Source organism: Anarrhichthys ocellatus, unplaced genomic scaffold (assembly GCF_004355925.1).
Source record: "Anarrhichthys ocellatus isolate YVR2014 unplaced genomic scaffold, GSC_Weel_1.0 scaffold6, whole genome shotgun sequence".
NCBI classification, from domain to species: domain Eukaryota; kingdom Metazoa; phylum Chordata; class Actinopteri; order Perciformes; family Anarhichadidae; genus Anarrhichthys; species Anarrhichthys ocellatus.
Genome location: NW_022280036.1, coordinates 11,909,956 through 11,937,596, shown reverse-complemented (window position 1 = coordinate 11,937,596; position 27,641 = coordinate 11,909,956). Strand labels below are relative to the sequence as shown.

General features: G+C 42.8%; 1 protein-coding gene across 4 annotated transcripts in view; it reads left to right on the top strand.

Annotated features, from left to right (window-relative positions):
- Window positions 1-27,259, top strand: part of ankrd11 (ankyrin repeat domain 11) — a 95,451-nt gene extending 68,192 nt beyond the window's left edge. Inside the window, exons 3-15 of one of the 4 annotated variants that reach the window (XM_031846574.1) lie at window positions 763-908; window positions 3,893-4,025; window positions 12,027-12,200; window positions 13,329-13,529; window positions 13,638-13,780; window positions 14,077-14,224; window positions 14,341-18,790; window positions 18,936-19,204; window positions 19,280-21,648; window positions 21,886-21,984; window positions 22,202-22,345; window positions 22,469-22,561; window positions 22,671-27,259. In XM_031846574.1, the coding sequence (XP_031702434.1) occupies window positions 822-908; window positions 3,893-4,025; window positions 12,027-12,200; window positions 13,329-13,529; window positions 13,638-13,780; window positions 14,077-14,224; window positions 14,341-18,790; window positions 18,936-19,204; window positions 19,280-21,648; window positions 21,886-21,984; window positions 22,202-22,345; window positions 22,469-22,561; window positions 22,671-22,856 (8,496 nt within the window). In that variant the 5' untranslated portion in view covers window positions 763-821 and the 3' untranslated portion in view covers window positions 22,857-27,259. Of the gene's footprint in view, window positions 1-762; window positions 909-3,892; window positions 4,026-12,026; window positions 12,201-13,328; window positions 13,530-13,637; window positions 13,781-14,076; window positions 14,225-14,340; window positions 18,791-18,935; window positions 21,649-21,885; window positions 21,985-22,201; window positions 22,346-22,468; window positions 22,562-22,670 lie in introns of all 4 variants that reach the window. The other 3 variants (XM_031846575.1, XM_031846573.1, XM_031846572.1) reach the window with 3 other exon arrangements.
- The last annotated feature ends 382 nt before the right edge of the window (window positions 27,260-27,641 follow it).

The window sequence follows — 27,641 nt, the reverse complement described above, 5'->3', positions numbered from 1 at the left end:
GCACTCAGAAAAAACAGTGCATTATGGAGGAGAGAGCTGAGGGATGAAATGTATGATTAATTCATGGCCCTGTGCGGCAGAAGGCCTCTCTTCACAAAGGCAGGGGATGATTGTTTTTGTGTACTTGCACAGACAAGTGTACAGAACTCACTAAGTTCATGATAAAACCAATCACTCATAGCAGCTAGGTTTCTGGTTGCAAGAAGGCGATGATCCCTCTTACTGTGGTAGGGACACCATGATTGACAACAGGGTAACGCCCACAATTACAAGGGGTGGCTAGCTATGGCGGTAAGTAGCTGTTTGGGTTTTTGTCGAGACGTGCCAGTCACGTTCCTGAAGAAATTCCTCAGCTGTTCCTAGCTCTTTCGGTATCCCACAACATTGGAGTTATGCAATATCTCACATGGTCCGTCCAGGTGTCGTATCTAAACTCCAGTATACGACTGAATAGTGTCCCTCTGCTGCTTTTAAAGGGATTGCAGTTTCTCTTGCTTTTTAAAATAAGCAGATCCTACCGAGCATAGTTTTTAGGGTATTTGGGCAGACCTTGCTCACCAACAGATAAGCTTTTTGCCTCCCACAGCTGCACCTCAGCCTGCTGTCCTCCCTCTCATCATCTCTTTCAGATCAGGGTGTAATGGTTGAAGATAGAGTGCTTGATGTGCCGCTAATGGCTGCATCGTCTGGCAGTGTGTAAATGTGTTTTCAAAGAAACGTAGTGGCCAGTTGCTAACCTTTTCTTCTTTCCCTTTGTTCCAGACGGTTGACGACGATGCAATGGCAGCGTGAATGAAGCTTGGCGTGGGGAGAGCTGAACGATGCCCAAAGGTGGGGGATCTAAAACCCCCCAGCTGGACCACTTCCCACTCAACACCGACATGGTGGAAAAGCAGGGTGGGAAGAAGGTAAGACTGAAAAAAAAGCCGACAGACAAACACACCGTGCACAATAACCAAATGTTTGTGTACACAACATGTAATCCCAACTGCTGGTTGTCCTTGAAACTTGACACTGAACCACTACAACTGACCAACAATTTCAAAACCTTGTAAGGCCTCACAGTCGGTGGGAACGTAGGCTAAAATAAATAAGAAAATTTGGTGACTGCCTCAAAGAATGCAGTGTTTGTGTCTTTGAGATTCAGGCAACATGAGGCTGAGTTCTGAATTCCTCAGGCAGATTCAGAGGCACCTTTTGGATTCGACAGCCTTATTCTGTCAAGAAATATTCAGTCTTGAAACGCAGGCTATGAAGGCAGCGTCCCCTGAGTTTGACACGGGTACAGCCGTGTTGTTTGCTGTGGATTTAAGTGGCGGACGCAGCTTGATGATGTCATGGGTGTGTGCCAACTGTTCAGCTATACCCTGAGCAGCGACTAGAGGCGAAGAGAAGAGAGGTACAGCTTATGCAGGCATGGGTTTACAACCCTCTGCAAAGGATTGCATCAGACTCTGGCATGGAGGGGAGGGGGGGGGGAACGGAGTGAGGCGAAAAGAGCAGGCATTGCTAGGAGACCATCAAACAGGGTGTCTTGTGAAGGCAGATGTGAGGAAAGTCTCGAGTCAAAGCTTTCTTTGAATTTAACTAAAGAAAAAAAAATAACCCAGTCCAAATCTGGAGATAGACTTTGTTGATTTATACCATTTTCTACCAATGCAATTTAGCGCTACATTTGCTGTTTTATTTTTAATTTATTCTTCTCTTAAAGAAATAACTCAATTGCATCTTGTTTATCCCTGCTTGGAATGACTGTAGCTTCTGCACACGCTCTGATGTGTACATCGTGCTTTTGCATGAATTGTGTGTTTCCTGTGTGTCGCTGAGCGGAGACACAGACTGAGAGAGGAAGGGAGAGAGATCAGCTAACTGTAGCTGACACCGTTTGTCTCTACTGTACCATGACATCATGGTCTTATGACTGGGGCAGGGCAGGGGGAGGAGTTCAAAGAGTCGACACATAATGGAAAAGCTGCCCCGAAGACAGAGAGAGACGAGCAGGGGACAGAGTGATTTAGTGAAATAAATGAGTGCGTGTACTGAACATCACATCTGACCTGCTCCTGCATCTCCGCTATGAGACCTTAAACCCTCCGTACATGAAGCATACTGGACAGCTTGACCTTTTATATCAAAATACATTTTGGACTGAGCAATTTGACAAATGTAGCAGGAATTCCCAACAGAGAGGAATCCATGGCTGGTGTACATTCACTTCTCACTGAGGGATTAGTCCTGTAATGTTTAACTGTATCTGTATTCTACAAGCACAGTCTTTACCTGAAATACTGCAGGATGGACTAGTGTTTATAAGGGAGATGCATTTACTCTACATGATAAATAGATCATAAATAGATTGGTAATTGATTTGGATCAAGATTTACATTAAATGAGTGACTCATTTAAAATTCCTTGTATGGCCTGTATTCCAGCTTTGCTTTGACCGTGCTGTGTGTTGCCAGACAGCTTTATATGTGGGTATATGCATTTGTTCTCTGCTGCTGTGATATTCCGTTCTGTCATTCACTGAAACGTCTGGCTCTCACTCACTTCTCCCTTCTCAACCACACAATTATTTCATACCTGCGAACTTGTCGCTTTTCGGCGAAATTCACCGTTTTGAATCAAAATATATCATCCACGTGAATTGTGGAGATCTGTAGAGATTCTTTTTTTGGGGGGGGTCAACTGGCCAGCCAGCATTTCTCAGATTGGAGTGAGACAAGGAGAAAAGGTGATGTCGTGATCTTTGCAATTGAACATCTTTGACGTGTCGAGTCTTGGCCAATCAGCGTTCAGATGTCTACAGCGTCTTCATTTCCCTCCGTTAAAGTTTAAGTTACGTTCTGTATCGTTATATATATATATATATATATATATATATATATATATATAAATAATTTATTTGACCCCTTGCTGATTTTGTAAGTGCCCACGAACAAAGAAGCCTAGCCAGACTCTCATAGAAAATCTGTGGAAGTAGCTGAAAATTCGAGTTACCAAGTTGTTAACGTTAAACCGGAACACAGGCAGATCTGGTTGCAGGTTGTTTTTTTTTTTAACTCAAAGTAGAATGAGGGGATTTCGTGGTGATAACTTTTATGAACACGAAAAATGAGGCCCGGATACTGATGAGATGATGTGGTCAAAGAGCTGAATAATAAATTAGTTTTTTGCTTAAAGTAAATCTTATCACTTAATTTTCTTCTCAGAGTACACCAGAATGCTTTTAAAGCAATGCAATCGTAAAGTGAATCCTCTGGATTTTTGGATTGCTGATGAGACAAAATAAGCAATTTGAAGAAATCTTTGAGCTCCAGTTACTTATGGTCACTCTATTGATTAGTTGATAAAAAACATGGATTGATATTTATAATAAAATATGTAATTGTAACCCAACAAGAATTCATGATAAACATATCCAGACTTTTGCCACGTCTTCTCAGCTATTAACTGCTGTAAAGCCTCTGGTCAGGTTAAGCAAGTCACTATCAGATCTCAAACACACAAGTATTCACATCTGTTGGTAGCAGATACACTTGGGTTTGTGACTGTTTCCAGCAGTTGTAGACCACAGAGCCGAGTCGGCGTCGGCTCAGCCTCCTCTCCCAGGGCTCCCCGGCTCTTTGCTTTGGAATCTAGGAAGAATCTAAATGGAAAAGTTTTGCTCCGCGAAGCCCATAATAGCTAAAAGAGTCGGGGCAGAGAACGGCACCGACTACAGCCGCAGCTAGCTCATATATGACTGACTGCATTAGCCCACGTCTCTTTTTGAACTCCTCTAGATGTTTAAATTACAGTCCTTTTTTCTTCATTCTGATTTAAAGCTGTGTCAAATCTGACCCGTGTCACTTAAAGTTCCCTTTTGTGTTCTGCTTTGCCTCTTTCACAGGATAAAGTGTTGTCAAATAAGACTCCCAAATTGGATCGCAGTGATGGGGTCAAAGAGATGAAAGAAAAGGCCCCTAAAAGGAAGCTGCCATTCACTGCTGGAGCTAATGGAGACCACAAAGATTCTGACTCGGGTAAGAGCACACACGTAGACTTTGCTTCTACTGCATGTGACTTTGAAGTGGCAATCAAATGGGAGTTGTTACATCACATCCACTCAAGCTTGCAGGAAGTAGTTAGGCGTGCGCTGTGAAAAGAGGGGCTGGGCTTTGTGAGGTGAATGGGCTCCTAGCTCCAGCTTCAAGTCAGCTTGCGAGTCCGTGGAAGAACCGAGGAACTTGTTCCTACAGTTGCATTCTGAAAGGAGAGGAGGACCACACAAACTCATGATCCAATTAAGTGGGAGTTTGTTTAACGCACTGGACTGACCAGGTCCGGCTTTTGGTAAGGCTCCGGCTTTGTGTTTTCTTTAATTAGGGAGAGAAGGACTACTGCTCGTGCTTGTTTGGCTTTGGGCTTTCAGGGTTCAGGATTTAGTTTGTTGATAATGGTCCATCAACGGAGGCTTTGGAGATGGCCTTCATCATCCACGCTGGCTGCGTCACTATGTTGGTTTATGTTCTTTGATTACACTTGAAAAGTGGAGAGATAAAAGCATGCCTGCTGCAACGGATGACTCTCATGGTTTGGGTTCCAGTAAGATTGGACATGTATTATGTAGACACATGGGGTTGTGTGTCATTGCTGTGTGGCTCAGTTTGATTGAGAAGCTGTAACTTGTTTTATCTTGAATCTCTGTAGTTTGTGTACCTGTCGTTGCCTTTTGCTAGATTACTTTAATGTTATGTAGTCTACCGTTTGTTGGGGAATTATATACACTTGTTGTATATTATATTATTATTCTCACTAGCTGGTTTGATATTATTCACGTTTGCTGTGTTAGGCTCGAAGAAACTGTTTTACCACACACCCCTCAGTAAGGGGGTATGTGAACTCTCCCCTGAGGAACAACAGCTGGACGGTCTATTCATATGCTGATAGCTTGGGCTCTCGTTGGGTTGGCCTGTATGGTCTTTCAGCCCATGACTCAACTTTACCTCCATGTGTGCAACATATTACAAATGGAACAGTCTCTTAATAGTTTTTCATGTTTACAAACTGTATAAGCCAGGAAGTTTCCAGGGCTCAAGCCACAGCACAATTCTCAGTTTACACAATCAAGTTGCTAGCATCTGTCTCTCATCTTGGTGCTCCAAGGATGTATTTCATCCAGGGTAGGAAATTTACAAATTTTTTTTGGTGGCAATTTTTGCCCCCACTGACTGAAATCCAGGGGCATTTTCAAAAAATTGGGGGCACTTTTTGAAACTTGTGAAATAACATTTAACCTTTGTTCAAAATAATAAATATACTTATTTAGGGTTACAATATATGAGCAATTGTCATCTAATGGCAATAATAAGACTATTAGGCAGTAGTCTACAGATTCAAAGTGTTTTCTTAGATTTTTTGAACAAAAAACAAACATAAATCAGACAATCATATTCAATTTTATTCTTATTTCTTTGTGGTTATTTGTTATTATTACATTTTTTTTAACAACTATTAACAATTATTAAGTAACGATGCCTTGATTACATATACATCAGTCATTGTATGGAATTTTTGAGAAAAACATTTTTATAGCACCTTAAAACAAATTTAAATGTGCCATTTGAAGGTACAAATTCAGTTCAGAGTTTTTGCTTCGTAAAATATCTTAATTGACTGTCAGTCAGGTATTATTCATTTCCAGCAACCCACAAATCAAAGAATGAAGACACTTTATGCACAATTTAGGTGTATTTTCCCTTTAACTCACGAGATGCAGGTAGCATGTTTTATACTTAATGTGAATATAATTCATTTAATCTAATTTCCATTATGCAATATGTATACTTTGTTGGCATCTTATTCTGAAAACCAGATGTTCGTCTGAAGAAACAGGATGTTGTCTCACGTTAATCTTTCCGCTAACTTTGCAAAGTCCTTCGCTCGCTCCCGATCTGTGCCGTTTGAATGCGTTTACCGTGAATTTCAGCATATAGGTGCACTAAAATTAAGTGTCTGCTGAGTTGACCGCAGTCTCGCAGTCACAGGGCTGATTAAGAAGCGCTCCATTTATTTATTCGTTTAGAAAGTTCGGGGGCATTTTTTGCCCCTCTCCTAGTGATATCAGGGGCAAAATTATATTTCTTAGGGGCAGTTTTGCCCTTTGCCCTCGTGTATTTCCGACGCTGATTTCATCACATCGGCAAGATTTGTTTTGTCTTAGCGGTGGCTAGCCTAATAATTCAAGTGTATTTTCTCTGCTTCTATTTCTGCTTGGGGTAGTGTGTCTGCATCATTTTCCCCTCTGCATATTGAGTTGTCTCTGCATATGTCTGTGTTTTACAGTCCGACTTTGTTGCATGGCCATTCAAGCTCTGACCCTGCTGGGTCAGTGTCTAGCCCCTTTGCAAAATGTAACACCTCTAACACTTCACAACTCTCCCCCCACACTCTAACCATACCCCATTATCAACTCTCCAGTCCTCTGTGGCTTGAGCTGATGGAGGTGACCATGGGGTATGGTAGCACATACCAAAATATTCTGCAGCCATGTTCTTGGCTCAAACTAAGGCGTCATCCACTCGACTATGTTTTCTTTTAAAACCGTGTTTAAAAACAAAAACAATATCCATCTAGACGCTAGGCATAAGCATTACAAAAGTAGTGAGTATTAAAACCAAACCGTAGTAGTGTGTAAGCAGCCTTCATAAAATGCTTACGGTAAGTCTGCCAAAATATTGCAAGTCAATTTAGAACAGTGTTAGATGAAATTTGCTGGTATTGTGTTTTAAATGCTAATATGTTACACTGCAGATGCTTCACAACAAAAAAACTAAATATGAAGTCAAGTGATTGTCCCAGTTTAAAAGTTGACATTATTTTAAGACACCACAGGCAGATTCTCTCCAGTGTAGCTCTTAAATACTATCAAGTCAATTTCCTACATATTTAGCACCAGACATGGGGTGACAGAGCCTTCTCCATATCGGTCCCCTCCCTCTGGAACTCTCTCCCCAAACACATCCGAGACTGCACTGAACTTTCCATATTCAAATCACAGATCAAAACCCACCTGTTCAAAATTGCTTTTAATGTGTGACCGATATTGTGTATTTTATATTTTTAGTGTATTGCTTTTATATATAATGATTTTAATGTAAAGTGTCTTTGAGTACTCTGAAAAGCGCTATATAAATAAAATTTATTATTATTATTTGAAATGGGTCATAGCTTTGCTATTTGGAGATGTGTTAAAATGTAGTGTTGGACATTGTCTTCAGAGGGAATACCAAATATATCTGAAAGATCAACTTTAGCCTGAGCTTGGGCTATAATGGCAGTAATACATTGCTATTAACTAAGCCTCCAATTGACCCCTCGCTAAGCCCCCCCGCTGTTACGCTGTTATTCTCTTCGAGCTACCACGGAGTCATCAACTCTGCTTTTGGAAAAAACAAAGAAGTACTTTCAGAGAAACAGACAGAAGGGTCTTCGATATACATTTGAAGGATATATCCAGGAAGTCAAACTGATTGAGCAGCAAAAACAGGTTTAGAAGATAAATGGAGATGCTAAAGGTTAAAGTTACAGATCACAGTGTAAAAGTGAACCACCACATCACCCGGCGACCGAGATGGAACACAATGAAATTAAATAAACACTGTTGCTGTAAAGCCAGGTATCTTTATTTACTGTTACTGCTTTTGCTTTTTAATGATTGTATGTGTAGACATTCAGTACACCTTCACTAGCTAGCATAGCATAGAAGTGCTAATGCTAGTTAATGATGTGCTAATGTTAGCGCCACAGGATTTCACATAGAAACATAACGTTTTAGAAAAATAGTTCTCTGTCCAACCTCTCCGGGTAACAAATATCACTATTGCACAACGTCTAGCCATGGCTAGTGTGAAATCTGAAACGATTGCACAAGAGTCTATGAAGCACTATGATTGGCCAGTCTGCGGTCAAGGGGTCGGACTAAGCAACTGGTTAATCATGCAAGTAGCCTGCTTAGTGTTTACAAACATTACAAGAGCCTATGAGCGAGTTAGAGCAGGGACAGGAATATGTACTCATCGTACGTCTGTCCACAGCACACTGCAGATCAGTCAAGTTGGAGTTAATCAAAGCTCTGCAAACTTCAATGCTCCTTCACAGAATTGCCAAGCCTCCCATGACCTCCTCATGAAGAGGCTAGACATTAGCCTTCCTCCTCCTTGAGGTCAGCCTCCTTCCGCTCTTCCTCCTTTCCACTATCCACAGCGGTCAGCGATAAAGGGTACAGGCGGCGCTGAGAAGGATAAGTCTCCAGAGGCTGTTTACTAGTGAAAACAACTAGAGCGCTAGCCTCACTGAAGTACCAAAACATGAAAACAGAATCTTTTCTTCCTGTTCTTTATGTCCTCTTAGTTGGAAAACAATTAAATAATGGACAGCTATCATCTAAGGAGTGAGACAAACGCAAACACTTCATTCTGTCGCTTCATGCTGTCAGCGTTCACTTTAACAATGTTTGATTACAGCCACAAAAAAAATGTATACTGCTAATTTATACTGCTAATATGAGTAGATGAATCTATTGGCCAATTGACATAACATGAATTGGACTGGACAAGCAATTTGATGAGCTTATTTTGGACTCTTTCTAACGACTAATCCATTGATCAATAAGAAAAAGAATTGATGCAGCGCTAATATGTTTATGTCTCTGTGTCAGACAGTCTGTGGCTAATGAGTTTAATTGGTTATTTTGGTGGCATTGAAAATGAGCTGCACATCTCTGTACCCTGTCCGAGCAGGCCGACGTCATACATACCAGTAAAGAATTGTTTTTCGGTGTGAAAATGCCCTCCTAGAATGTACAAAAGACCAAAATGTATTATCCAAACGAATGTGGCCAGCTTGCTGATGTTGCTTTCTAAGTCACTTGCTCTTTTTTTACATCTTTGGATTTGTAGCTTGTGCTCACACGAAATAACTTTGTCATTTCCTTTGCAGCCCTCTAGAATATTAATTGTAATTGCAGCATAGCCTTTGCCACCGGGTCAGTTGTGCGGCACGGTAATGATGGTCGGGTCTGTGAAGGTTGAAAGAAGGTGCGAGCTGAGCCACGTAGAGTGGGTTGCAGAAATCAAAACAGTGGTTTGCGCAGATCTTCAGCCCACACGTTTTCCCTCTGGCAGGTTATATTTGTCTTTCTGTCTCCCAGACTCACACAGGCTCTGAATGACACTGATAGACAGAAGCAGTACAGTCACTGCATAACTGATTAAAGCAGTATGTAACAGGCATAGATAGAGAGGTCAGGCAGAACATCATTCACCCCCTATGTTCATACTGTATTTCTATCAGTCTCTCTTGCTCAATACAAAAGCATTGACAAACATCCTGTTGGCCACTTCCTGTCTCGTCTCCCTCGACTTCCTGTTTATGCGGTGTTCATTAGTCCCTAAACAGAGCTTTGTTTCACTCTTTCGTGCTACGGTCAAACATACCTGGTCTGGCTGGTTAGAGTGGTTCTTCTGGTCGTGGAGGTGCATTCGTTATCCGAGCCAGACGGTTTGTTTTGGCTTTAGCTGACATTGTCTGCCTGCCATATCAAAATCTACCTCTATTATTTCCAGCCATTTATGTTTCATGTGGTCTCCTCCCCTGGCTCAGGTAGGCACTCTATTCATGGGGGGGCAATGCTTAGTTTTCAAGCCGTAAGGAGAGTAAAGTTTCACCGATGTGTGTAAGCTGAGTAATATCAATTTATTGAGACACATAAGAGCTCCAGCAGTGTTCCCTAAATAGACATCCAACAGAAACACACACTATGGGAGCAGGCACAGTATGCTGTGTCATTGTTTGTTCCTTTTGTGTAATACAGTCATCCACATGTGACATGTATTTTTGAATCACTTGATGATAAACTATAGTGGGCATACGTTGGACACATGTCTTTGCCATTTTTATCTGCATCTTTCCTTAAACTCTCAGGGTGATAAACCAAACGCGAACCATATGAAAGCAAAATAAAATCACTTCCTTTGTAAACATGTGAAACAAATCTCGTTTGTAGCTGTGTCCTGTTTTCCACAGCAGTTGAAAGCACAACACATTTGTACATGCATTTCTCAGCTGCTGGTTTGACAATTTGTCATTTTATATGTCGCTGGTGAAGCTTACCTGCTCAGAGATGAGCAGGCCAGTGATGGTGAATCTTGTATTCCAGACTTTGGTCTTGCGTGCCGTTAAGTAGCAGTCCTCCACATGGGTAATAACTGCCTTCCTGGTTCCCAATCTTATAAACATAGCCTGGAAAAGCTAGCCTTGCACTTTCTCTGTTCTGTTGCTCAAAAAAAAACATGTTTGGACTGCTTTTGTGGTTCCAGCTGGTTGGTTCCAGCTGGTTGGTTCCAGGTCTAGTTGAAGGAATGTGTCTTAATGGCAAACGTGAGAGCGTATCAAAGAGGGGTGGGGGCACATTAGCTGTAAGTATTCACAGATGTTAGCGAAAGTTCATCAGCTCTGTACTTGTGACTGGAAAAATCTTTTCCTGGAAAGCCTTTTAGCCATGGGAAGCGTCAGCCGCCATGCTTCCTTCTTGCTTTGTTTACTTGTGTGTTTGTGGCCTTGAGCAATGCAGCCAGTCTTGGAACGAGAAAGGTCTCGAAGGAGTTGGACTTGGAGGCATTCACAAATCTACGGGTGTCTCTGTACATGCACAGTTGACATTTGCTGGTCCTATTTTTCTTTTTTGGGTCACTCGCGTTTTCTTGCTCTGGGAGTTGTTCCCCCTCAGTGATTGAAGTGTTACAGTCATGTGTAGCTCTGCCCTCCGTAAGGGTCATCAGATGGTATGTTACCGCTGAAAATAATTGCTGGGTGTGTCTTTGTGGAGCAGCTGCTTTTGTCCAGTAGCACGGTGTCTCCAGTAAGCCGAGCAGGCACGCAGGCAGGCATGTGGCGACCTTGGCAAGGCCACATTGAATTGAAATGTAAACCAACTATTTCGTAATAACCCTGGGTCTGCCAAGTCACACCCTCTTTCCTCTCTCTGGATGTGGACTGATTGGCTATGAGACAGACAGACATAAACACACTACTGGTTGGCCCCTCCCTCCCTCAGGAGCAGCTGGGTCATAATGGGTCACCCAATAACATAAAAGTCAGCCCCTGCAAACACCAAACCTCTGACACACTTGGCTACATATACATGATTATGCAAGTATGTTTTTTTTATGTTTATTTTGGAAACTAGCTGACTTTTTGCAGGGTGTTCTACCCTTGTGATTCAGCTTTTAAAAATGTTCATATTGGTGAAAGATTGTTGTATGTATGTGTGTGTGTGTGTGTGTGTGTGTGTGTGTGTATGTGAAGGACAAATTTAAGAAATAAACAGCTTAATTATGTTTCAGGGAAACAATATAATGATGTGACAAAAAAGATAACTAATTTAAGGACTTTTTAGCAGTCATATTAACAGCCAATGAATAATTTCACGAACATTTTTTTTACTGGTATAACAAAATAACACTCACCCTTCACAAGTTCCAGTCAATTAGATTTGTTTGTGTGCGTGAACGATTGATAATGCAATTCTTTAATCCTTAGACCACTTTTCAAAATACAAGCCATAAAAACATCAGGTTTAATCGAGAACAATTGTTTTGGATTTGGTGTATAAAAACTATGATAGTGCATGAATAGGTACGAAAAGGAAAAGAACAACATTTTTAAAGGAATTAAAATTGCATTACAAATGAAAATAAAACTGGAGTAAAATAAGGAAAAGCACTGCAATAAAAGTATATTTTAAGAAGGGATTAAAGGAGATCACCGACTCAGCCGACCCAGTTTCCTCGGGCAGATCGTTCAAGACCCTCAGGGCCCTAAGTGCAGAATGCTCTGTCCCCTTTAGTTTTCGGATGGGTCTCTGGAACAGACACTAGACCTCTGCTCCAGGATATGAGAATGTGACCTTAAGTGCATGAATACATGTGTGTCCACGCAGCCCAATAATAACATTAACTTCTCTCCTCTCACTGTCATTGCAGAAAAACCAGGTCCAGAGCGGAAGCGGATTAAAAAAGAGCCAACCAACACCCGGAAGGCGGGTTTGCCGTTTGGAATGGGGATGCCAGGGATCCGGGCCGGGTACCCCCTCTCTGAGCGGCAGCAGGTGGCCTTGCTCATGCAAATGACAGCTGAGGAGTCCGTCAACAGTCCAGGTGCGTGCTTATCATGGAGGCCACGTCTTCTGTGGACGGCTGGCAGACAAGGAAAGAGGGATGGGAGGCAGTAGAGTGTGTGTGTGTGTGTGTGTGTGTGTGTGTGTGTGTGTGTGTGTGAGTGAACACTGATGGTGGTCTTAAAGAGAAAGAGGCTGAGAGGGGGAGATGGGGCATGAGATTGATTATTTTTGTTTATTCTTTGGGACGTTGAGCACGTTTTGTTGCCACATCTCGGCCGTATTCTGCCTCTGGAAAGGACCGGGTGCTTAATTTGAATCTAGTCATACAAGCTAATCCACGTGAATTCTTATTACAGCCATGCTGTCAATCAGAAAAGTGGTTGTTCTGTTTTTGCAGCCATAACAGTCACATATTTGTTAATTTACAGTAGTGGAATTATTATTATGAAATACAGCATGGGGCTGTCCAGGAAATGAAACCAACTCTTTTGTTGGTATTGCGTTAATCTGGAACTAATTGTGCAATCTCAGCATTTGAGCCAAATCATAACAGACTTCCAAATATAAAAGACCTGCAAGCATTCTGGTTTAGTTGATTTGTTATCTGTTATCCTATCTGCTGTTAGATGATTATTCATAACATTTACTTCCTCCTAATGTCCTGTCAAGTGGTATATTTATTAGTGGTAGACAAAGTCATTTTGCCCTCAATGTCTTAAATACCTTAAATAGCGTTATTTGTGCAACATTGTGCCTATTTTATACTGTTGAGATAATTTAGAAAGGACAGCTTAGATTGGTAAGCACCAATGCTAAGCCACTTTTATTTGTGTATTCCTTTGTTACATGCCTGAAGGCATGGGCATATATTAAGTAAGTGTGTTTTAAATATAATTTGGGACAAAAACTGTGCAAACTCAATAATGCAAATGTGATTAAGGCTTGGATTTAATCTCGTAAATGGGATGAAATGAGCTCAAGTGAAGTAGGTCCAAGTGCTCTGCTGTTGATTGCTAGAGTAAGATTGCCCCCTTCTGGCTGTAAGCACTCCAAACAAACCAGTATTCATAGTATTAGGGGAAATAAGGGTCGACAAAATGGAAACAACGATGAAAACAAATTCACTGTTGGAGTGTTGAAATGTGTGTCCATCACCTACTTACAGACACAACACCAAAGCATCAGTCACAGTCCAGTATGGGTCAGAAGGGAACGCCAAACTCTGCATCTAAAACCAAAGACAAAGTGAATAAACGGAATGAGAGAGGGGAGACTCGGCTGCACAGATCAGCAATCCGTGGAGAGATACGCCGCATCAAGGAGCTCATCAGCGAGGGAGCTGATGTGAATGTAAAAGACTTTGCAGGTGAGAGGCTTTTTGTATAGACTGTCCTTGTACTTTGTGCGTGTACCAATGTATATCTATTCGTATATTCAATACACCTCTCACACAGTAATTTCCTCTCCGGTTTAGGCTGGACTGCATTGCATGAGGCGTGCAACAGAGGGTATTATGATGTGGCCAAGCAGCTGCTGGCAGCCGGAGCAGAGGTCAACACCAAGGGTCTGGATGATGACACCCCTCTACACGATGCATCCAACAATGGACATTTCAAGGTAAGAAAAAATAAAAAGCCAGAAAATGTAGGCAGTTCATGTCTGAAAACACACATTTTAGGAAAAGAACAAAATAACCTTTCTAAATTCATAATTCAAAACGATAGATCCAGTAATTATGAGACTGCATAAGAGATTATTACCCTGACTGTCTGTCGAGCTTATCCATGAAGCTAGTGGTACATTAACTTTGTAACCTCTGACCTCTTTAAAGTCTGAACCACGAGAGAACTTTATCTTATCACCTCTTAAATTGCAATTTATATTAATTCAATATTTAATTGTATTCATTTCAGGTGGTTAAACTACTTTTACGGTATGGAGGGGACCCACGTCAAAGCAACAGGAGAGGTGAAACAGCACTGAAGGTTGCCAACTCTCCAACTATGCTGAATCTATTGCTGGGGAAAGGCACTTACACCTCAAGTGAAGAAAGTTCATCAGGTATTTATGATGAAATCTTCCAGACACCTAATAACATGACTTTTGTAAGTTATGTAAATTCTTAGTATAGATCATGGGGCTGTTGTGTTTGATCCTGCCTCTTTTTTTCTACACAGAATCTTCAGAGGAGGAAGATGCACCCTCATTTGCCCCGTCCAGCTCTGTCGATGGCAATAACACGGACTCAGAGTTTGAGAAGTTGAAGTTGAAAGGGAAAACCATTGACACTCCTAAATCTGCTGTTACACCCGTAAAAGACGAGTATGAATTTGATGAGGATGATGAGGAGGAACGTGTTCCTCCTGTGGACGATAAACACCTTTTGAAAAAAGACTTCCGTAAGGAAATGGTCATCAAGGCCAACAGCTTGATCGCCACACCGAAGATGGAGGTCAAAACCTATTCCAAAAGCAACTCGCTCACACCAAAGAAAACTGTCAGGCGGATCATCTCTGACAGTAACAGTTCAGACGAGGATGATAGGACGTCTTTCACGCCAGCGCCTACGCCGCGGCAACAAGCCCAGCAAACAAATACTAAGACTAGAGACTCTAGCAGCATGAGCTCTAAACAACAAAAAGACAAGAATAAAGTCAAAAAGAAACGGAAGAAAGAGAGTAAAAACAATGTCAGTAAAGAAGTGCGGTTTGGTAAAGTCAATGACAAGTTCTGTACATCTGACTCTGATTGTGGAGATATGGAGAGTGAGGATGATAAGGGCTCAAACAGTATAAAGGACTCTTCTGCAGCAAGTCTGAAAGACTCCCCTGGCTTTAACGCATCCTCCTCATCTTCCCATGGAAACTCGAACTCTCAGAAACAAGTACCATCATTAGCAGAACAGCATCCAAAGCAGTGGAGGACAGATGGCTGGAAGACTGTGTCATCTCCGACGTGGTCCGACGTCAGTTCTCTCTCAGATTCAGTCAGAACAAGACTGTCCAGTGAGTCCGACTACTCCTCCGCTGATTCCAGTGTAGAGTCAATAAAACAAGTGAAGAGGAAAGCGCAGGAGAGCAAAAAGAAGAATAACAGTGTGCACAGTAGCGCAGTAGACAAGAAGAATTCTGAGCTCTACAAAAACTCCAATGCAGACAGTGCGATCTCCAAAACCGATGTAGATGGCAAAGTGCTGAAAAAGCATAAGGTGAAGCACAAGCACAAAAATAAGGAAAAGGACAAAGCTCCTAGTCTAGTTCTCAATCAAGACATGAATGAGAAATTTGTCAAGAGCTATTCTTTTGATTTTGATGATTCAAGGCAGAAGTCCCTAATTGTTGAGGCAGAATCGCCCGCTGAGAGCAAGGTCAAGTTATCTAAACACGAAAAAGACCATTCAAAAAAAGAGGATAGGCTTTCGAAAAGCAAGTCTGAGGATAAGGATTGGTCATCTGGAAAAGACGTGCACAGAACAGCAAAAGAGGAGAAAAATAAGAAAACAAAGGACTCCACCAAGGATAAGACAATTAAAGAGGAGAGGGAGAAGCCTTTAAAATCTGACAAGGAAAGAACTGTCAAGGAGAAGCCCAAGGACGATAAACAAAAGGCTCACAAAGAGGAGAAAAAGAAAAAGTCCAAGGACAAGTCCTCCTCAAAGGCAGACAGGAAAAGTGAGCAGAAAGAGGAAAAACATCTAAAGGTGGACAAGGAGAAAAACCCCAAGGAGGAGAAGGACAAATGTAAAAAAGACAAAGCACAGAAGGAAGAGTCTGAGTACGAAGGCTATGACGTTAACAACCACTTCCTCAACTTGGAGGACACAAAGCTCAGTGCCTCAGATGACCATCATGACAGATGGGGCTCGGAGATGTCCTCTGACTCCTCCCTTTATGGAGATGATAGTTGGGACGCTCCTGTCAAGGAGTACAAGGAATATAAAGCCAACAACGCTGTTAAACTAATTGTCGAGACTGTTAAGGAAGAGACAAGGAGGAAAGAAAACAAAGTCAAGGACAAGAAATCAGATCACAATGAGAAAAGATCAGATAAAGAAGCCCCCTCTAAGAAGAAAGACAAAGATTCCTCAGAAAAGACAAATGAAAAGAAGAAGGACTGGTCAGAAAAACAGAAACTAAACTCCAGTCACTCGGTTGAAAAAGAAAAGAAGCGGAAGGAGTCCACAGACGCAGTCAAAGACAAGAAAGACAAGGACTCTTTAGACAACAGTCGAGACCGTAAAGACTCGAATGACTTCACGAAGGAAAGAAAAGAGGTCAAAATCAAACAGGAAACTTTAAGAGATGAATATGGCAATGATGCTTTCTTCAAAGACACTGATGCTGTCAGTAAATTGTGTGATATCAGAGAAAGAAACCATTCTGGAAAGGAGAAAGAAAAGAAGGGTGAGGGAGTGGAAAAGCGAGAAAAGACGAAAGCTGACAAGCACAAGGAGAAAACAAAAGACAGAGGAGCTGATCAGGAGAAAGATAAGGGCGAGAAAAGCTCTGCAGAAAAAACTGTCAAGGAAAAGGATGCAGACAGGGGCACCAAAGACAAGAAGGAGGGAGTCAAAGACAAACACAAAGAGTGTCATGGCAAAGACAAAGATCGAAAGATGTCCTCAGAACAGACCAAGGACAAGAAAGAAAAGGCCTCTCAAGACAAACATGCTGATAGGGAGAAGGACTTTTTGGAGGTAAAGAAAGAGGAAAGAAAACCTGAGAAAATCCGTGAGAAAACGTGGTACAAGATAGCTGACATCTTCACTGATGAAAGTGATGATGACGAGGACAGCTACAATGGGGCTGTTGCACTTGTGTCTGACTCCGTCAGAAAAGACTTAACACCTGATCAGGATGAGCTGGATCATTTCCCATCAGAAAAAATAAGAAAATCTTCTGCAGAGGCTAAACACAACACAGAAAAGGCAAAGGACAAAGACCACAAAGAAAAGAAGAAAGAAAAGACAACATTTGACACCGGTAAAGAAAGAAAAGGCTCTCTAGAGAAACACAACAAAGACAAGAAAGATTCTGTAGATGCAAAACACAAGGAAAGAAAAGACAGAATTTCACTGGACTCAAATCAGGAGAAGAAAAATAAGCAGAAGCTGTTGGACAAAAGGGACACCAGTGAGGAAAAGACAAAGAGCAAATATAAAGACAAGCTCGACCATTCTAAGGAAAGGAAACCCTCAAAAGGCAGTGGTGAGAATGAAAAGTCCCTCTTAGAAAAATTGGAGGAAGAAGCCATGAATGACTACAAGGATGACTCCAATGACAAGAACAGTGAAATCTCTTCAGATAGTTTCACTGACCGAGGTCATGAGCCAATCCTCGCTACTTACTATGACTCCATCAGCCTGACTGATGTGACTGAGGACAGGAGAGACTCCCTGTCCATATCTACACCCCAAGACAAGTTCAGAGAGAAAGAGAGGCACCGGCATTCCTCTTCATCCTCGTCCAAGAAAAGCCACGACAAGGAGAAAGAAAAGGTCAAGAAGGACAAAGGAGACAAACGTGACAAGACAGAGGAGATCAGAGAGTCTTACAGCCGCAGAGAGAGTCTACCTTTTGAGAAAGAGCCCATGCCTCTAGAGGCAGACCCTTACACATTCCCATATGGAAGTAAGGGAGACGGTGAAGACGACTTTGATAAAACCTTGGAATTTGAAAAAGAGATGTCCAAAAAGGACAAGGACAAAGCAGCTGGTGTCATCAGTGACAGGACGAAGGACAAAAAGAAGAAGGAGAAACATAAGGAAAAAATAAAGGAGGAGAAGAATAAGTACATTGATGGCTTTGGGTCACTTAAACACTCCAAAGAGGATGTGAAGTCGGGGTTGAAAGATAGTCCACAGGTCACTGTTCTGAAAGAAAGGTCAAAAGAAGAAAGTCCTAAATTTGATCTGAAAAAAGACAGAAGTCGGGATGCATTGGACAAAGACAACAGAATGGACCACAGTAAATCTAAGGCTAAGGATGAAAATGAAAAGCTCACTCAGTCCAAGGACACAGTAAGGAAAGATAATCGTCCACGTGAAAAACTGCTGGTGGATGGTGATTATCAAATGACAAGTTTTGGTCAGATGTTGAGTCTAAAAGACCAGGAGATTGAAGAGCGCCACAAGAAACATAAAGAAAGGATGAAGCAAATGGAGAAGCTGAGACCCAAGTCAGGGGACCCTAAACTCAAGGACAAGACCAAGTCCACAGAGGAAGTACGGAAAAACCGCAGTGAGCTATCATCCAAGAAGTCCAACAGTCTGGAGTCTGGTCTTAAAGAGAAGAAGCTGAAGGATGTGGGTCTCCCAGCCCAAATGATGTCCCCAAGCAGGAAGTTCCAGTCTGCAGACAGTCAAAACTCAAAGGACTGGCTGGCTGGCCAACAAATGAAGGAGAACCTTCCTGCTTCCCCCAGGCCAGATCAAAACAGGCCAACTGGTGTTCCCACGCCAACATCTGTCATCTCCTGCCCCAGCTTTGAGGAAGTAATGCAGACTCCACGTACCCCGTCCTGTAGTGCGGAGGATTACCCCGACATTATGTTGGATGGGCTGGACTGCCAGAACTCATCGGCTATGACTATGTCAATGAACGCCTGCTCGCCAACCTTCTTTGAAAGGTATTTAAACGTGCAAACATACTGCAGGGTTAATGTTTTAAACGTGCAAACATACTGCAGGGTTAATGTTTTAAACATTTTAACTTTTGCCCTCTGTTGAATGTGACATATTGTCTAATATTTTGTCTTTCTGTTGTCCACCCAGCAGGTACTCTAACTCTCAGAGTTTCCAAGAGGGCACATGTCCCACCCCTGCTAAGAACCTCCAGCTACCACTTGTCAGCCGCTCTGCATCTTCTGACGTCCGCCGGCCACTGGAGGATGAGTTCAAGGCTGAGGATGACAAGTTCCTTCGACAGCAGAGTGATCCAGCTGCTGAATTTGATCAGGCATCACCCTCCCAAACTCTAGAGGACAAATCAGAAACAGTGGATAGACTGGAGTGCCTCCCATCTCCTTATTTCTCCCCACTTAGGATGTTGTCCCCTCGGCAGGAGCCGGCCCTTCCGACACCAGATGTGGCAGCACCAACCCTTGCTGGCACCGAGGGGACTGAACATTTTCCTGACGATGTATACAACAATTTCTTGCCCAGACCCTCTACTCCAGTTCACAGACCAGACCCCCAGGAGCCCTGCTTCGACATTGCTGCACCACCAACCCCAGCTCCTGCTGCTTTGCCACCCCTGGATATCGATGACATCTCTGAGCCTCACCACAGTGAACCTAACCTGGTCCTGTCGGATCTTCCCTCTGTCACTGAAGAACAGGAAGAGGAAGAGGAGGAAGAAGAGGAGGAGGAGGAGGACGACGACGACGACGAGGATGAAGAAGAAGAAGAAGACGACGACTTTGAGGACGAATGTGATATGAATGAGAGAGCTGATGGAGACCACTGTGCAGTGGAGGAACCGGAGCAAACAAGGGACCCATGTTCCTTCTCCCCTCCAGTTGAGGACCCTCTTAGGAAGAGCTGGCCTGCAGAGTCTCCAGACCGACAGGAACCAGAGGTCCAAGAGCTCTCCCCAACACACTCTGCACCCAACCATGGAGAGAACTGTTTTGATCACAGCATTGGTTGGGAGCCTGATATGGATCTCAAATCTCCCCACAGGACGTATGGAGAGATAGAGGCTGCTGTCTCCAAAATAACTAGTCCATACCATTCAGACAGTGAGATGCAGCACTTGTCTGGTCACCCCTCTGCCACACCCCCTTATGCTACCTGGAATAGATGGCATAAAGAGGACCCAGAGGACTTTGAAGAACAGAAGGAGGCTGTGGCTGACATCCCCTCTCCAGAGAGGCCTGACACCGCTATCGATGAGGAACCCAACTATTTAAACACCTCTTCATCCTCCAATAGACTGGAGTCTTTCTTCCAGGATTGCAACAAGCCTAGCATAGAGGAAAGTCATCAGATGGACACTGAGTCAACATGTGAAGAACCAGACAGCAGACAGACCACGCACAGCTTCAGTGCTACCACTGAAAGCCACATGGCTCCAGCTGTGGGCCCTGAGCCTGTGGTGCCCTGGGCAGACCCATTCTCAGCTGATGCAGATGAACTGGATGACCTTGGACCGTTCTCTTTGCCTGACCTACCACTACCAGACAAGTCGGAAGAAGCTGAGTCTCGAGACCTAGAACTAGTTGATCGCAACAAGACTGTGCTGACCCACACTAGACCTACCATTACAGACAGAGATGACCCGGAGATAATGGAGATGGACTTACCAAGCCTGGGTAAGGCTTCATGCCCTGCTGGTGAGCAAGGTTTAGGAGAACCTACCGGACAAGACTTGGTTGTACCGTCACCCCATGCCGAATTCCAGCAAGAGATGGACCCCGAGCCAATTAACGGCTCTCGCTCTCTAATACAACAACAGGGCTGCATGTTGGAAAGAAATGGACCTTATGGAGAACCTGATGAGTCGGATCCCAGCGTGTTGTTTTCATCTGTAAAATCAGATCCCAGTAAGCAACATCACATTCAGATCCACTCCCTTACAGAGTCTTTGCCGTTACCAATGGATTCAGTCTCTGCTATCAACTCAGAGGTGAGACAGAAGGAGATGTCAGAGACCGTAACAGAATCTGTTGCATGCAGTCCTGTTCCTCAGCTCCCAGTGGCAGTCACCCTCTCCAGCACAGTGGAACTCCCAGACACACAGGAGACCACATCCAAGCTAACGCCGGTAACCCTGACCACTGTCTCCACCACTGTAGATATCCCCAAGAAGGTGGATGAAATCCCTCAAAGGATAACTCGCAATCGCGCCAAGAACAATCCCTCTGTTGCTGCTGTCCCTCCTACCTCCTGCATAGTAACCTCGTCTGCCACTGCCGCCCCTGTAACGACCAGTCCGACAGTGACCCTTAACCCAATTCCTACTGGAACCCCGACACCCACCTCAGCATCTTCCTTCCCAGCTCTGAAGAATGAATCTGTGCTTACTGTGTCCACGACTGCGTCTAATACAACCCCAGCAGTGTCTGTACCTACTTCTGTGACAACTTCTGCCCCACTGGTTATCAGTAAGACGACAAAAGGTCGCCCTGTCCCCTTGGACGAAGAGGAATCTCAGACCCAGCACCCACGGAAGAGGAAATTCCCACGTTCTGCTGGGCAGCAGGTCCAGCTGGTAAACACAGCCATGCAGCAGACCAGGGAAATGATCCAACAGACCTTGGCTGTAGTAGTCAATGCCATCAAGCTGGACGATATTGAGCCCTACATCAGTGACCGCTCCAACCCATACTTTGAGTACCTGCAGATCAGGAAGAAGATTGAGGAAAAGAGGAAGATTCTGTGCTACATCACGCCACAGGCCCCACAGTGTTACGCGGAATACGTGACCTACACCGGCTCTTACCTGCTGCACGGCAAGCCCCTCAGCAAGCTTCACATCCCTGTGGTAAGTTATGACGTCTTAACCCCTTTCTTTCTGACGATACAGACAAAGCAGTGAGTAGGTTTTAAAACAGTTTGGAATCAAAGTCTGATTCTGCGATTTAAAAAAAGACCTACATTGCAGGAGTTTCTTTTACTCGACATCAATACTGCAGCTCACTGTAGAAATGTTAACAAAACTTGTTTTGATTCTGGCTGATGAAGACAGTATATAATACTCAATGTTGTGTTGGCTCATCAGATTGCCCCACCTCCCTCGCTGTCAGAACCTCTGAAGGAGCTTTTCAGACAACAGGAGGCTGTGAGAGGGAAGCTCAGGTTGCAGCACAGCATAGAACGGGTAAGGAAATACATCTGCACATTCTCTATCCTTAATTCACTCTTTGCTCACTCCCTGTTACACATGCAGCAACATACGTGTACTGTACACTATGAACTTTTATTAAAGAAAGATCAAAGCCTGTTTTAATAGAAATGCAAGTGAAATCTCACTAACCAGCCCATTGGTTAGCCTAATGCCCAACTTTAAATGGAATGTTAATTTTCTCCTTTCACAGGAGAAGCTGATTGTGTCATGTGAGCAGGAGGTTTTAAGGGTCCACTGCAGAGCTGCCAGAACAATAGCCAATCAGGTTGTGCCATTCAGTGCCTGCACCATGTTGTTGGACTCTGAAGTATACAATATGCCATCAGAGAGCCAGGTAGGAAATATTTCAGCATACACTCAAGTGTCGGGTCAATTATAACTGATTTCATTCGAGGCAGCCAATTAATACATAATCCAGTACTTAATCTACATTGTAACTTGGTGTGTGTGTTCTCAGGGAGATGAGAACAAATCTGTGAGAGATCGCTTCAACGCTCGTCAGTTCATTTCCTGGATCCAGGATGTGGATGATAAATATGACCGTATGAAGGTAAATATCGGCACTCTGCAGTGATTTAAGATGTCTTCAGTTGAAGGCGTTGATACCGAGATCTTGTGTATACACCAAGTGGATTTATGCTTTGCTTCTCCTCCACCAGACATGTTTGTTGATGCGGCAACAGCACGAGGCAGCAGCCCTGAACGCAGTGCAAAGGATGGAGTGGCAGTTGAAGGTCCAGGAGCTGGACCCAGCAGTGCACAAGTCCCTCTGTGTCAACGAAGTGCCGTCCTTCTACGTGCCAATGGTCGATGTCAACGACGACTTTGTCCTGCTGCCTGCATGACACTTTTGTGCTCACAAATTAAGAGCAAACTTTGTCTGAATCACTTCTTCTCAAAGAGACTTCGTTGAACTGAACGAATGGAAAGGGCTAGCAAGTTTGAAAGAGGACTTTACACAGGAAAAAATTATATTCTATAGAAAAAGAGTAAAGATTAAAAACTTGCTCTGGATTCGCTTCCGTGAAGAAGGAAATCTGTTTTTACTGGGGGGTGGGAAAGAAAACACACAACTTGCACTTTCATCCTCAAAAGTTTTTACGCTTATGTTTGATCAGAGTGGGAGAAGCAGAAACAGTTTTTGCTTCGGGGCTCTGACATCGGAACACAACTCCTCAGTGCTCAGTTTCGGTGAGTCAAGGGACAAAGATATATTTTCTGCATTCAATTTTGGTCCCTGCTTCAATAGAACCAACCACTGGGAGGCGGTATCGGAGAAGAGCTCTCCCAGCAGCGTGGTGCCTGTCCTGAGGGAGGACTGAGGAGAAGCCTCCCCTGTTGACCCAGGGCTCCTGGTGGGCCAGGAGAACTAGACAGAGTCCAGCGCCGACCCGGAGGAAGTCAACGGAGCATGTGGATCGTCACTGTTGAACAGCTGGGATGGACAGACCAGGAAGCTAGAACCAGTCGCTGATGGTTTTGGGGCTATAAAACCATATACCCGAAGGACAACCCTCTCTGTTCGCACTGCACCAGGCAGGCCTAGCTTAACAGTCGTGCAACACAGCAGAGGGCTAGCGATGTGTGTGTGTGTGTGTGTGTGTGTGTGTGTGTGTGTGTGTGTGTGTGCGCGTGTGCGTGTGCGTGCGCACATCAGGGGCCAGTGTCCGAGAGGAAGAGACTGACCCTGCAGCCTCTCGGCCTGGCTGAACAGAAGAGGACAGGCATGGATCTCTGAGGACAGACCGGAGTGTTCCTCAGCCACCCTGCTTGCTCCAAACACATCAGACCGCCATGGACTGCAAAAACACCACAGGACAACCTGAAGAAACAAACATAACGAATGTTGAGATTCAAAGAGACTATTGAGAAAGTGTGCTTTGGCAGGAGGAGAGAGAAATATTGTTTTTGTCTATTTCTTTACTTGGGCATTTCGTTGTTTCTGAGGAAGTGACTTGAAACACTACAGAGCCAATATTAGTTTAATGGAAAAAAACAAAAGAAAAATGAAAAAAAGTTGTATTCCGTAAATGATGTACAGTTTTTATATTCGTTAACCAATGTATTCTTGCTGCCTTCTAGATAATTTATTTTGCCACACATTACTGCACAGTTGTAAATAACCTATGTACTGTAATATCACTCAGTTAAGTGTAAAGAAAAAACATAAAAGAAATAAAAATTATCTTTTTATGTACAGTTCACTTTTGGGCAGCACCCCCTCCCCCTCTCATATCCATGGGCCAAAATGTGTACACTGTTCTGTCAGTATTTGAAAGACTCCAGTGCACACTTGTATGATCCCATCTCTAGGTTCAGCCCAGGCTTTGGTAACTCACCTGGGCGTGGATCTCCACAACTCACAAATAGCTGACAGAGAACACCTCTGGATTTAAACCGGCCTCCCACTGGCCAACCACCACATAGTCCCTCAGATGTAGCAGAATAGTTGTTGAGGATTTATTTAAAGAATAGAGAGAGGAATATTATTCATTGCTTTACTACACAATTATATCTGAAAAATTTCGAACCAAGAAAATGCCTTGTTCAGTGAAAAAAAACAAATGTACTCATTGTTGGGCAAAGTCACAGATATATACGAGTGGGATGAAAGTGAGAGAGATGTCATTCACGGGCAAAACCATCATGTTAATGTAGAATGGTTTCAAATTCATTTTCCTTGTTTTTAATTTACAAATATTGGGCTGAACTCATTTCTAATCATCACAAAACAACATTGTCTCTAAAACCAACAGGACGCAGGTTTTTCATTGTAGGTACTGTTCTCCCAGCTTGTTCAGCTTTTCACGTCAAATAGACTGAAGAGTTGTGAAAGCCACCGAACGGTTCCATTCTTTACGGACTTTTAACATCCGTCTTCCACTTTGTCCAAATTAGTGAGCAGCTTATTTTTTTTTAATTGCTGTTCCAACTTTCCCCACTGAATGGCACTAGTGTGTCAGAAAACTCGAGAACCTATTTGGCTTTGCATCAGACCTGTGGCCTTTTACTTGAATGAGTGTTTTTAAATATCCCCTTATAAGGATTCTTATGCAACACTTGCATCAGTTTGGTAGTCAATTCAAATATAATAGGCCCAAGCTTTCAGCCCCAGTCACAGTAGACTTCTAATTTTTATCCATGTTTAATTTACAAGGGGTTTGGCTAGTGTTGTCAGGGATTTTAAATGTTCGGTTCCTTTGTCACGTGACTCTGTTTGGGTGGTGGTATTTGCCATAAGCACGTTCTTGTTTCAGTCCCAAGCAGACCAGTTACAATAATTAAATCTCCTTCGAATGAACCAAAAGCTGGACAGACAGTAACACAAACAGTGGAGGGGAAAGAAATTGCTCACTGCTGAATAGATCTGGGGTTTTTTTGTCCTCAATTTAAAAAAAAAAAAAATAAATAAATTTAAAAAAAATATCCCATTCATAATGTTGATTTGTGATGACTTGTATTGATTCTCTATTATTATTATTTCCCACGCCGACACACAGACTGTCCTGTCTGTGTGAGAGAGCTGCTCCTGTATCCTGATGGCAATATTCTCTGAAACGTTTTAAGTTATTTACACACTGTCGGTCAGCATGGCTGTGTATGGTATGTCTAGTCAAGTGCAATGGTTGTGGAGGCTGTGCAGACAAGGTGGCTAGATGTATAGTCCTGGGTATTTTTGAGAGATACACACATCCTGTTTGGTATAGACTTACATACTTGGATACAAATAGCCAGACATTTGGTTTTTAAACCCCTGTTTGTCATGTTTTCCTTTTGTTTTTAATTAGTTGTTGGTTTCCTACACAGTTTTGGGGGAAAGAGGTTTAAGGGTGTCTTTTGTTCACAGAATCCTTGTGTGTTTTTTAGCTCAGTGTTTGTAGTTTTGACTGTTGTCGTGTTTATCTTCGGGGTTTTTGTTCCTGTATAAAGCATTAACACCAGTGGCATGTCAATCACGTTGCTTATCGAGCAGAATGTATACCGTTACTATGCCCTGACCGACCACGCCCTCTCACTATTGTTTACAAGACATCAAGAGTTTTCCGTTTCACGCGTCACCTTTTTTTTTTTTTTTGTAAACTGTTTAAGCCTTGCCTTTGATTTTACTTCTGTAACAAGTCATTTATTCGACCCACAAAGGATTGAAATGGTGATGGTTGACACGACTGACAGGCAACTTTCTCCCTCAGTCTGCGGTACACCGCTGCACAGAGCAATAGGCTAAACACATCCACCCACTTTGATTCTCCGGTGTGAACATTCAACTCACGAACAGAGTGATTTCTGGAAAAATTGAACGCAGACACAAATGGGCATCGGTCCTCGGACGCATGTAGAGCACTTGGCCGTGGTGATACAGATGCTAGCCTGACACCACCTCAGTCAGCAACATATTACCTCTACTCTCCTCACATTCACTCATAATGTTTATTTTAGATTTATTTGTTTTTCTTACTGGACATGAATATACATAATTGCTATTTTTTCATTCTATAGAATCACGATTTCAAGCCTTTTTTTTCTAGTTTTTGTTTGTTTATTTTTTTAATTAAAACCCAGACTGTAGCTATTTCTTTGTTCCTATTTTTTAGTGGAAAGTGACTAATACAAAGCATGGAGAACTACTCTTTAAATGGTGAGAAACAACCTATTTATTATTTTTTTGTTTCGTTTTTTCTGACACCTGTGGTATGTTTTGAGTTGAAGTTGGTCTCCGCTGTGTAAATTTTCCTCCTTGTAATGCGTGAAAGAGACATACTGTACATAGCTCTGTAAATAAAACCTCCCAGGACGTTTTGCACCCTCCTCTTTGTACTAGTCTGAAAAATTGCGTAGAATGTGGGGTTCTAACAGCAACGAGCTGCGTGCGCTTGCTGCAGGTGATTATAATGTAACAATGTAACATTTTTTTATTTGTACAATGTAGTTTATTTGTGTACATATTGTTGGAGCAGCTAAGAGGGGGAGGGGGGGGGGGGGGATATGAGGGGGGTTGTTGATGCTATTGTCAGTGCTGTAACAGAAATCCAGTACTTTCACCTCTAGCTGTTGTTGATTTCCTGCAAAAAATAAAGACAAAAAAATTTAAAAAAACGTGAGAAACTGAAAATGATGGATGGGGAAAAAAGACTAAAACTGAAAAGTAAAAATTCTAAATTGTTATTTTCTACAGTTGCATGTACAGAGAGCGCGAGAACTGCTGTTGTTCCTCAGAGATTATGTTCGTTAATAAAACTTTGAAATATTACCAGCTGTCCTCTGGTCATTGATCGTGTGATGTTGTGTGTGTCATGATGTAAAAGTTGTATTTTATGTTACAACACCCAAAATATATCCACTCAAGAACAAAATTGGCTTCATCTGAAAATATACCTTTGAAATATATTCATTTATATATTACATTTGAAATGTACCATGGATGTACAATACATATAGAGTAATAACATTTACCTCACTGTCATAATGTGGTGGTCCAAGAGAGAAGTTTCTATTAATAGCAGGATTAGGTAATCATGTCTTCAGTGTTTCACAATCAGAAGGTTTGAAATGCTGCCAGATCCGTTACAGATGTTGATCTTATGGCTTGGAGGAGTTTTGCACTCTACACAGAACGTCTCGCACCAAAATTT